Source organism: Bombus flavifrons, chromosome 8 (genome assembly GCF_040668555.2).
Source record: "Bombus flavifrons isolate JBK064 chromosome 8, iyBomFlav1_principal, whole genome shotgun sequence".
Classification (NCBI taxonomy): domain Eukaryota; kingdom Metazoa; phylum Arthropoda; class Insecta; order Hymenoptera; family Apidae; genus Bombus; species Bombus flavifrons.
This window is the reverse complement of record NC_138449.1, coordinates 15,574,140-15,586,312: the sequence shown is the minus strand read 5'-3', so window position 1 is coordinate 15,586,312 and position 12,173 is coordinate 15,574,140. Positions and strand designations below refer to the sequence as shown.

The following is a 12,173-nucleotide window of genomic DNA, read 5'->3' as shown; positions in this document are numbered from 1 at the left end:
GAGTTAATTAAACGCCTTATAGTTTTCGGGGTGGGATGATGAAGTAGGACTGTTTGTGGCACCAAGTGGACGATCCTAGCCCGCTAGAACGTCAATTAATAACCGTTTCAAACGGGTTGTAAATACGAGAATCGCGTTGTTTACGGTATACGATCCTCGACCAGTCTACCTCCGTTGTCGACTATCGCGTCTTCGTGAAAAATATTTCTAACGTTGTGTAATACGTATTACGGTCGTATCTTTTGTTTCGTTGGAATTGCGAAACTGAAAAAATATCAATCTCGAACGAAGATGAAAAATATATACGTATGTAGCGCTTGTTTATCGAAAAAATATTGTCACAGATTACGCAGTCTTTGCGAGGGAAAAATGCGTGGGGGAAAAGCGGGGCGAAAACATGAGCAAAAGCTCTCGTATAAATCGTTTGCATTGACAGTATTTATTGTGCCGGAGCGACAAATGTTTTCCAACCACGTTGAAGGACTTCTCGGAAAACACTCCATGGCATTCCAGTTTCGCTCTTTCCAGCCGGTCGACGCTAATCGTCGATCGGAAACTGGTAATATCGTCTTCAAATATTTTACCGCTGACACGATCGTTAAACACATATCGATGGCGCGGAAAAAAAAAGAAAAAATGAAACATTTACAAAATACACGGAATAACGTTTGCCGGTCTCGAAGCCACCAAAATATTTTCACGTTGGTTTTAATACCGCCTCTTATAATAGAATCAGTCGAAAGCGAAGGAAACAATGTTCCCGTTAAATATAAAAATTCCACTCGAAAAGCTTAAAAACCGCGGGGAAAACAGCAATGCGCGTATGAAAGTGGTTCTGTTTTAATTTCATCGTATCAGCGTTATCGTAGCTAAAAAACTCGTGGTAATATTTAACCAGGGTGAATAAAACTTTGTTTTGCAGATTCTTTCCTACGATAATTTCTCAATTTTAGAATAATTTACCTCGTTAACGATACATTAGTTGCTAGACTCGTTAACTCGCTGCACATCCCGAATGCGATTTTGGCAACTAAATTACCGGTGCTTACCGATGATATACCAATCGACCCATTCGCAAGACCAGCTTCAACCCGTCGGTAACTTGGGCAGTTATCGTTTTGTAAAAGTAACGCAAAGTTGTAAGTCGAGAATTGGATCGGGCCCATCGCTAGTCCTGGGTAAGATCGTTGCGCATGGGCAGAAAGCAGCTCGCCGGGTCGATGTTGGCCGGGGCTGGCTGACTGGCTGGCTGCCGGCTGCTAACCGAGGATGCTCTCCCCCTTTCTCTTCGTCTCTATCTTCCCTCCCTTCTGCCCTCTATCCTCATCCTCTTCCTCTCTCTCTCCTCCCTTCTGTCCTAAGTCTAACTCTTCTCTGTCTCCGTTTCGCTTCCTCTTTCCCTCCAAAATTCTTGCCGCCGCTATTCACGCGCTTGCTTCCGCTTCCACCTTTTGTACCGTTGTATCTGCAAAGACCCCCCTCCCCGTTCCTCACGACGGTACTTTTTGGAAAAATTATTTAGTTTCGTCATCGTTTCCTCGTTTTCATTCCCATCCACAGATTCGCTCTCTCTCTCTCTCTCTCTCTCTGTGAACTTCGTTTCTTCTCCGTCCCAATGCCTTCGTTTCTTTCGTTGGCGTTCCTTTTTTCCTCTTTGAAGCGATAGTACTCTCGGTACGATGGTCATTACCCTTGTCTGCGGCGTCGCGACTTCCTGGTCGCTTCAAAGGGCCGCCATTTTGAGAAGACTTGGCCGATGGCTACGCGGTCGAGTGGCGAGGATCAACCGCTTGCTTCGAAAGATCGAAGATACCCTCGATCGAAGCTTGAGAAAGGAGCGATGGCTCTTTGAATTTTAAAGGGACAATATCGCGGCATCGCTAGCTACCATCGCCAGCTACCATCGCCAAGGATTTTTCCAACGACGGAACCGAAAGGCGAAAGCCGTCTCGTCAGTGCTCGTTTCAAAAACCGACTATCGATACCGACCGATAAAGCGCAAACGCCGACAAAGGGATTAGAAGAGCCGAATAAATTCTATTCTCACCCGTTACATCTTCCTCGCGGCACGCGATTACTTATTCCGTGAGACGAAGATCTTCACCGAGGATGGTAATTTTAAAAGCTGTCGTAGGATTCGTTGCGGACATACGATTACGCGATCGCAGGTTTTTACGAAGAAAACTCGTTTGTAATGGCGTAACGCGGCCTATGAACCGAACCGGGTGGCGTGTATTGTAATAGGACGCCATTTTGAAGCCACCCCAAAGCTCGGCACACGTTTCAAAGCAGCCACAACGGTGCATCAGGTGTATGACGGTGCTGCAGTCACGCATATGAGGCTATACACGCGTACATCGTGCGGCAAGTACCGTTGGAATCTCGCCAAACCTATAAACTTACCCTCCCGTCTGAAAAAAATCGGTACGCCATCGAAATTTTAACGCGGTCAAGCTAATCGACCAAGTTTAAGCGGTTATCTTTTGTGTTTCCCTCCCTCCCTACCTGCCTCTTCCCCGCCCATCCTACTCGTCGTTGAAAATAGAACGATATACTAACGAGAAACGCGAACGCTATCGCGCGTTGCGAAAAACGAACAACGCGTGGAAAAGGGGAAAATTAACACGAGTACGAAACACCTGCAGCCACGAACTCTTTTACTGTCTAAGTAACCCCCCTGCTGGCGGGGCCGGCGAGGGCGGAAGGGGTTACCGACCATGCATTTCCACGGTACATATGAACAGTATCTGCGCAGGCAGCATTCGGATACACATAAGTGGTGGAGTACACACGAGTAGACGTGGAAATGAAATACCGGGCAGAGTGGTTGGCTGGCGATGGCGCAGAAAGAGAGCGGGTAGGTAGCGCGTTGGTTGGCAAAAGCGGTAGAAGCAAAATGAGTGGAACGAGGCGAAGTGGAACGAAGTTAGTATCTCGCGTCTGACCAGCGACGTACTTGAACAAAAGTTATCATTTTTCGTTGCGAAACGAACGAGCGAGATAGCGAACGAATTCCATCTTGTCTCCTCCATTTTCACCCCTACTTCCATTTCCTTCTACCTGCAGGTCCGTTGGCAGATTTTTCTTTTACCCGTTATTCATCGTTCTCTTGGCCATTCTTCCAGTTTTCTATCTTTCTACTACTCCTAACTACTCCTTTCTATCTTTCTTTCTATAATTTTCTTCTCGCTTTTCTTACCCTGTAACTCGTCTCTTTCTCCTCGACTCGCCTCCTCTCACCTCCTAACGTCTACTTCTCGGCGTATCGGTTCACCGATCTCTTTCTCGCTTTGCCCCGTACTTCTTCCATCGTTGTCTCTCCCTTTTTCGCTCATTCACCCCGCTCGTCGGTTTCTCGCGGTCTCTCATCCGTCTCTTTTCCAGCGGCTTCTCCCTTTCTGGCCGATTCTCTGGCTCGTTCGCCTCTCCTTCGCACCCTCTGTCATCCGCTTCCCCTCTATATATCTTTCTCGCTCCCGACACGCCGATTGGACGGGAGCTTGCGAAAGTTCCAGGTATCCCGGAGGACCGCCCACCGGTCCTCCTGCAGCCGGGAAAGTTTCGTCATTCCGTGCAGAACAGGGAGGGAATCCGCTGCTGATGTTGCTCCGCCGGCGACGTTGTATACCTTGGCAATTGGTCGGCCCTATTCAGAAATCACGCGACACGCCACTTTCTGATAACCTCCGGCACCGAGGTGTAATTAAATTTCCAAGGATTTCGCGAATGAACCTGGACCGTGTGCCCTAGATCGGTACGCTCGCGTAATCCAGATTTCCCAGAGACTTTCCCAGCGTACAGACGTTTAACGTAAATATTTTATCGCGTTATTTGCTATTCTTTCTTCTTTTTTTTTTTTTTTTTGATATTTCACGAATCTTTCCGTCGATAAAAACGTATTAGTTAAATAGGAAACGAGTTCGAGGAAATATATAAATATCGAGTAATATGGTACAGAGCGTGGAGCAATTACGTTGGCAAGTTTATAAACCGATATCAGTCCCCAGGCGGCGCGCGTGGAAACAGCTCAGTCGGAAAGAAGTTCGAAGTGACGCGAGAAATCCATGTAATTAGACTGGTGAAACGTATTTAACGGGAGCTTATCCCCGGTTAGTATAAAGTTTCGATTAAAAAAAGTTCCATTAAATCCGCCGGCTAAGATATAGAGGAATTACGAGGAGGGGAGGCTCTTTTAATTTATCATCTGCTTTAAATCCAACGGACGCTGCTTGATAGAAGCGGTCCTTTTTAGCTCCGATTTCCAAGGTTCGGCCAATTGCCAGGATCGGAATTCCACGAGAGCCTCGTACAAACACGATGATACTTCCTGACCTTGTTCCATGCTATATCCTTCGTCCATCTACGCTTGACCTTCGAATCCATTCGTCATCGTCCTCCCTTGTATAAATTATTTACCTCGCTCGAAAATATTTTATATTTCGATACTTTTCTCGTAAACATCCGAATCCACGGCTTCCTTCGATCGAACGATTAGCCGAGAAATCTCGGACGTCGTAAGATCGTCTAGACGTTGAGACAACGTCGTGACTGCGTTATCAATTTAATCGTCTGTTGGCACGACGTTGAACGATAATAGCGACAGACTAGAATCGCTGGCCCGGTAGCAGTAAAGTGCAACATAACGTGCGTTTGCTCTCGTTTGACGAAGAACAGGGATAAGGGGCGTTGCTATCGAGCCTAACGAGGCTCGATGTCTCAATTTCCGTAAGAACGTGCGCCTCGCAACAGGGGGTGACCAATCCCGAAGGGGAACGCCTGCCTGTCCGAGGGCGATACGGAGCTGATAAGGTGCTAAAATAATATACGACTGTGACCTGTTAGGAATCCCTCAGATTCGGATGCATCGTCGTCCCGTTTCTTTCTTTCCTTTGTAATTATTAGCCTCCGCTGCTGAGATTATCGCTAAGGGATCGACAAACACGGATGAAAGCTTTAGGGAGAAAGATAGAATCGATGTGTGTATCGCTGTATCAGACACGTGGTAGCTTCTGTAAGTTACGATTAGATTAATTTATTTCCTTGGTCAATTTTTGTTATTTTATTTACGATAATTTTACTAATCTTATCTTTACTTGTATTAACGGAAGCAGTTGTTATATTAGTTTTGGATCGAAATTTTAATACAACGTTGTTTGGATTCTTTCTAGAGTCGTTCTAGAGTCTCTATCTTAATTTTACCAACACTTGGATCGTTTCCTCAAATTATTGTAAATTAACGAGAATCCATTCGGGCAATTTCTTTCTGAGATATTAAAGAGATGAAAGTGCAATAATAATTGGTGAATGTAAAGGCGAAGGGAAAAGCACGGAGACGATATCTTTCAGTTACAAGGGCAGATTATTAGATCCGTTCGTCCTTGATCGTGTAGTCGCCTCCCTTTCCTCGGGATTGTTTCTTGATGCTATCTCTGACTCTCCAGTTTGTTAGGGGGATTTATTTGATTGAATATCGACTGCTCGGGCACCCGCCTTGGTTATAACGAGTATATCAGCATCGGCCGTATCGCACCCGTCCACGGGGACCACCCCCGTGAATTGCGTTCATGGGGCGGTACGGATCTTAATCCAAATCGACCGACCGGGGTCTTGGTCACGTTTTTTTTTTTTCGAAAATAACGTAAGAAAAATGGTCGCGGTGAATTTATTCGGAAATCTTGTTCTCTGAGAACAGGTACAATCCGAGATTTTAAATCTTCGAATCTGCGAACCTTCGAATTTTCTTCGATCCTTTGCATTCTTGTAACGCGTGATTGCAAATTTTATAATTTATATCCATTGCCACTTGGCACCGAAAAACGTTCGCCGTGTTACGCGGAAGACATTAGATTTAAAGAGATTTACGCAGGGGTGCGCGCATGGCGCATACATAGACTCAAGACTCGCATAATAGAACCCGATTCGAATCTAAATCCCAGCTTACGAGATAAACAGTCTATTAGGGGCTGCAGTAACCCTCGGTGAAACTTCCACCGGCCTATAACGACCAGATCAAAGGTATCGGATCGACGAGGACCCCTCGTGACCATCGTATCCCGATTTATAAACTGCCGGTGTCTTCCCTTCGCGCGACTTCAATTTACCGGAAATTTTATTCCTCCGATCGATTACAATTCCGAGTAATAATATTCGGATCATTTTCAATGAAATTATTTATCCAATTTTCCATCGACGATTATTAGCAGAAACACGAGTCTAGTCAGACATTAGCGATTCTTATCTGATAATGAAAAAAGTTCGACGTAAAGGGGAACGTGAAATTTCATTCGAATGGAAAGTTTACCAGAAGCTGGTTCGATAAAGGGCGATTAATTATTGGCTGCGGATGACACCGCACGCGGCACGTGATCCGTTCGATGATCGACGTCGAAGTATCGCGACTTTCGGTGTTCCCGGCCTTTAGCGATTATCGCGAAAGCAATGGCATTTCTACGGAGACCGCGTGATGGCTTCCAGGGGAAAATCGATGTTGGAAAGCGAGAGGAAATTTTTAGCGCGTAAACTGTCCGGGATGGACGGGCGAATGGATCTCGCGTGAGATCCGCGCGAAAGAGACAAAGTGAACGGTTGGCGAAAAATATCGAGCAAGTTCGTTTTAATCGAAGGTGTAACGTTTGAAAGAAGATCGTGGAATCGATCGTAACGAGTAAATAAAAGGTATTCGTTGGACCATGTCTGCATTTAATGCGAAGGGTTGTCGTTGAATATCGAAGGAAGACGCGTGGGTGCTGTCAGATTCGAACATTTCGTATTGTAGCACCCACAACGTAATTAATCGTAACGTGAATACCAAAGTTACACAACCATTGTCCCTTTTTCAATGGAATTTCTTTCGCGTAAAACGCTTTACACGTAGGCACCTTAAATTGTTTTCGAAATTACCTTCTCCCTCGTGTATGTTTGAACAACATCGTACGGTATCGAGTACGTCGAGTAATAACGAATTAATCGACGAGTAATTCATTCATCCGGGGACCCAACGTGCAAACTCGGGTGGACCCTCGACTCGCATACTCGCATAAGCACCAATTTTCAGAAGATCTCGCCCACTCAAAACACCATTAAGCTCGAGTTCTAGTTCATTGGTAGCCAGCATCTCCGCTCCTCTCTCTCTCTCTCTCTCTTTCTCTCTCTCTGTGTGTCTGTCTATCGCACTGTCTGCGTATACGCGAGCACATAGCCACTCGCAGAGGGTGGATATGATTGACGAGCCCTTAAACGAAATGGGATTAATGCGCGTGCAAATTTCAAACTCAGCCGGCGGGAAGGGAAACGTCGGGCCCGGCTTGCCGATAATCATTATTATTAACGATGGAATTAGTATTCGACGAAGTGCGGACTTGGGAGAACTCAAAGGGAGCTACTTTGCTTTCCGGGCGCCGACATAATGCCGACGAAAACTTCCTAGACAATGGCGAAAAGTTTCGCATCCGTTTTGTTCCGTCGTTTCCAATTGGTCCGTCCAAATGTTTAATTTCCTTCACCGTTCTCCGATCGCGTTGAACTTTAAAAATAAAGGTGAACGTTAATTTGCCGGTTGAATGGCCAAAAGGAGTGTACATCGGTGGAAGATTAATTTTCAAAAGCGACGCCGCCAAGTTCTTTTGCTCGCCAGCTTCCTGTCTCGCCGGAAAATTATTAATCGATCCTTCGCCCAAGCTCCAGTCCCATTCACGCACCTTTTCACCTGCGATTTTTCCTTCGAAATTCGACGCTACCTAGGTGTATCTACTCTGGTTCGAGTCAGTGACGCGTACTTGCCGTGCGAGAGAATTCGTGTTATCATCTTCGGTTGGTATTGGAAAAGTAATCGCGAAAATAAGATTACGTGGAAGGAGCGTTGCGAAGGAAACGATTAAAGAGGCAAGGACAAAGGTGACCAGTTTCAAGATAAAGAATAGAGCGATTAGTTCACAAGCAAGTTCGTCGGGATCGTCGTACGTTATACGTTTCAATTAGAAATCGGTGTGAAACGGAATAGATGAATTTGCAAGTTCGTGAAATTTCACGCTTCGAAGAGGCTCGTACAATCGGCTGAAGACGAAAGTAAAAGAACAATTTCTGAGGAATTGCTGTTCGAAATTTTCCGCGCCGTTTATCGATGGATCAAGTTACCGAGACAAGAAAAACGACAAAGTTGCCGGGAGAGTGGTTCTCCTGGAAATTTCTTGGCCCAATTGCAGCGACGTTTTTCCGTGACTCGAAAAGCTCGTCGGCAGGGAAAAGCAAATAATTTAACGAATCCGGCGACCCTGATATGGAAAACTCATATCGTCGGTTCAAGGTATCGCGCGTATCGATTTCTTTGTAGACAAAAGTCTGCGAGTCGGTTCCAAAGAACATCTCGAAACGGGCGGAATCAGGCCACGTATACAGTAGCCTTGAGCGGAATATCGAAGACGTCGAAGATATTCACCGACTTTTCAATCTTCCACTCTTGGCACACTTCTCGAGGAGTCGATAAAAAAGACAATAGAAAAATAGCGACCGACAGAGCCGATTAATCGGTCTACGCCAATCACACGTGCAAGTAGATGCTTGAACCTATTGAAAAATCCTTAAATAGTCGAAACAAAATTGGCACGTTCGGATCGAATAAAATGGCCTATAACGAAATAACTCGCTGTAGATATAAATTTGCAAAGTCTCTTGATCGATCTAAAACAAAGCGGCTAGCGAACGTTTTTTAAATATTTTTAAATGACTTGAAAACGGCGTGAAAATGGGAGAAAAAAAGGAGCAGAGAATAAAAGGGGGAGAAGAGGAAGTGTATAAAACTGTATCGTACGCGAAATAGATTTGTCCAGGGTTACGGAATGAGTTGAGAAATCGTCGCGAGCGCTGAATTTTCTCCCATAAAACGTTCCCCAGGGGATAAGCGAGTAGATCACCCTGTATACGGGGTGGAATCCGTTTCTCGGATTTTACGAGGTCCCGCTCGAGATCTTTCTTTTTCTACTTTCGCCGGTTCTCCGTCCCCCTCTCTCACTCTCTCTGTCTCTCTCTCTCTCTCTCTTTCGCCCTTTAAACCTCCATCTCTCCAATCGCGTTCCTCTCTTTTTCTTTCTATCGTTATTCCACTCCTGCGCTTTCCTCGTCTCGCTTATTCAGACGTTTGACGGAACTTAGAATATAAACGACCCCAAACCAGACCCTATCGATACGTCAGCTTCAACAGGGGGTAAGGAATGATAGATCGACTTTTTCGACTGGCAGGGTGTAAATATGCGGTTTCTGAAAGACAGCTTGATGAGACGGTTCCTGTTCGATGCCGGAAATCTCTCTTTCTCTCTCTCTCTCTCTCTCTCTCTCTCTCCCTCTGCCTGCCCTCTTGATCCTTTACCTTCGACAGGGAAATCGAACCTTCGAATCGCTCAACTTTTTCGTGAAACTCGGTCCCACGCGAGACTGGAAGAAATTTCTTCAACGAGAAGATTAGAAAAGTTAGGGAATGCAATGTCCCGTGCAATTTTGAGAAACCTCGACTTGAAATTGTCGCGTTAGACGTTGACGCTATTCCATCGCTCGGATTTCATCGGTGCAAACGTTGGATCGAATCAAACTTACGTCTAATTTGCCGCAGGTGAACTTCGGAGACGTTTTCATTCCGGCGAACCTGAAAGCGCCGAAGGCCAGAGTGCTGCCTGAATTCTCGAGGTTGGCGCACGGCCTCCGTAGCGGCAACATCACCATCTTAGATTGCAAAACTATTTACATCCCGAATCTGCATTACGACGGCGCCGGTCCTGACGCTTATTTCTGGGTTGGAAACGGCTCGGAGCCCAACACGTTTGGCATCAAAGTACCGAGCGAGAGACAAAGGTACATCGTACTTGATCCATTCCATCCGTTCGAACTTGCCTTTAGACTTCGTGCATTACGAATAAAAAACGAGCATTTGTATTTTACAGCTTGGCGCCATTAAGCGGTTATCAAGGAGCGGACATAGAAATCGTCCTGCCGGCTAACTTGACCGTGCACGACATCGACTGGCTGTCGGTTTGGTGCGTTCAGTTTAAGCACAACTTTGGACACGTTATGATCCCGAAGGACCTCGACGTTCCACCGGCTCTTGGACAGACAAAGATCGCGGTAACTGGAAACGAACTGTTCGCGAACAAACTGAATTTCATTTCTTAGTATTCATGCACCTGTTAAAAACAAAAGTTACGTTCGTTCAATTGAATCTGACATTTCATTAACGAAATGTATTTTTATCGGGATAGCCGCCTTGGTGGTACGATCCTGTAAGTAACGTAGAGTCTATCAAACAGACGATTTCCACGTGTCAGAAACGATCATCCGTTTTAAATACAAGCGTGGTTCCTATATAAAAAGCAAAAACTTGCGTTGTTTTTGCAGACAAGCAGCACGCCGCCTCCACCGGACAAGGAAACGCCGCCTCTGTCGAAACTCGAGCTGACCAACTGCAAAGAGATAATGGAGGGCCGTGTACAGGTCCAGTGGGAGATGATAGGAGACGATATCCAGATCAGAGTGTCCGGCCGGATCAACGAGGACCAGTACGTTGCGTTCGGTTTATCCGGTCGCGAAGGAAAGCCCGAAATGATCGGTGGCGACGTGGTCGTGGTCGCTTACGACAACAGAACCGGTAAATTCATCGCGGTCGACTATTATTTGTCGGATTACGCTCAATGCGACGGCAAGAAGGGTGTGTGTCCCGATGAAAGGGTCGGAGGGAAGAACGACGCCGTTCTTGTGCACGGAGAACGAAAGAACGGCGTGACGACAGGTAAGAAATTACTTTTCCAACGATCGCGAAAATTGTATTTGTATTTATCGTAGCATTTCTATACGTACTAATTAATTAGGTCAAAGTGTATTAAATTTATTTATTTCGTTTATCATGGAAGATTACAGCGTGATGTAACGTTCGCGATCGACGTTTCAGTTACTTATATGAGACCTATGAGTACAAACGAGCCGGTAAAGGACAGAATGATCCCGAACACAGAGACGAGCGTAATCGCGGCGATAGGACCTCTGAATATGAGAGGAGAAGCCAATGCTCATCACAGTTTCGACAGGACGAACGAGGACATTCGTATTGATTTTACGTCGAGGAACGTGCACGAGTGTACAAATTCCCTCTACAACCTCCCGGACATGTCTGACATCGAACCCTGGCCAGCAGCCGTAATCACCAACGAAACTACCTTCAGCACGAGGATCGGACCTGCTGGTGGCAAAAGAGGATACACGAGGATCACAGGTATCCTTGCTCGTGTGCTACGTTCGTTGGATAACTTTTAAAACGAGCGTTAACAGGAGAACCTTGGGCTATTATTTTTAACAAATCGTTTTATCCCGTATCTTTTTTATACGTTCGTGCCGTGTTGTTTGAATATCGTAATGATCGAGGATTAAAACGTAGGACAACCTGCTTGGGGAATCGCGTGGTACATCAACGACTTGCTGATCCCTGAAATCACAGTGGAGAGAGGACAGACGTACACGTTCATAGTCGAAGGTGGGAACGATCCGGCTAATCCAGCAAGGCGAGTTGAAATTTCAAACTATTAATAGTCCGGTTTGTATTCTGTTTCCTTGATTTCGCCGCTCCTTCGATGTTCGATAATTATAGGAAATTCGTAGCGCCGGCATACATCGTTCACTGCCATTCGATTACAATTTTCCATAGAATTTTCGAACGTATCGTCGAAGCCATTGTTTTACGAATTGTTTCTTTTCGAAATTACCTGCGAAATGGTAAGTTTCTGCTTCGCGTAGAGTGCAAGAACGCGATTTCTTTCCTGTAGGTACCATCCATTTTATATCACCGACAGTCCAGAGGGTGGATTCGGTCAAAAGACCGAGACAGAGCAAAGGGCACAGAGAGTGTTTGCTGGAGTAAAATACGACACGGACGGATATCCTTATCCCACGGCGGCTGGTCGTTACTGCGAATGGGTTCACAAGACGGTAGACATGAGCGCGGATATGGAAACTTTTGAGAATTTCTTTGAAACCCTTAGACTAGAGTGTGACAAGGGTGAGCCCGCTAAACTTGTCTGGACCGTTGCTGAAGATACTCCGGATTTGGTCTATTATCAGGTACGGTTCATAAAGATACAATCGACATCGTATGAACGCAAGGTCGACACTTTTGCCATGATCGTGTCACGAATAAAGAA

At 45.7% G+C, this 12,173-nt stretch overlaps 1 protein-coding gene across 5 annotated transcripts in view; it reads left to right on the top strand.

Moving 5' to 3' along the window:
• The window catches only part of LOC138182341 (protein Skeletor, isoforms B/C), a 55,307-nt gene that overhangs the window by 36,507 nt on the left and 6,627 nt on the right, over window positions 1–12,173 (top strand). For 4 of the 5 annotated variants that reach the window (XM_069118070.1, XM_069118071.1, XM_069118069.1 and 1 more), the window contains exons 5-11: window positions 9,602–9,840; window positions 9,930–10,110; window positions 10,245–10,265; window positions 10,381–10,771; window positions 10,931–11,251; window positions 11,414–11,537; window positions 11,799–12,093. In XM_069118070.1, the coding sequence (XP_068974171.1) occupies window positions 9,602–9,840; window positions 9,930–10,110; window positions 10,245–10,265; window positions 10,381–10,771; window positions 10,931–11,251; window positions 11,414–11,537; window positions 11,799–12,093 (1,572 nt within the window). The remainder of the gene's footprint in view (window positions 1–9,601; window positions 9,841–9,929; window positions 10,111–10,244; window positions 10,266–10,380; window positions 10,772–10,930; window positions 11,252–11,413; window positions 11,538–11,798; window positions 12,094–12,173) is intronic. The other variant, XM_069118073.1, reaches the window with a different exon arrangement.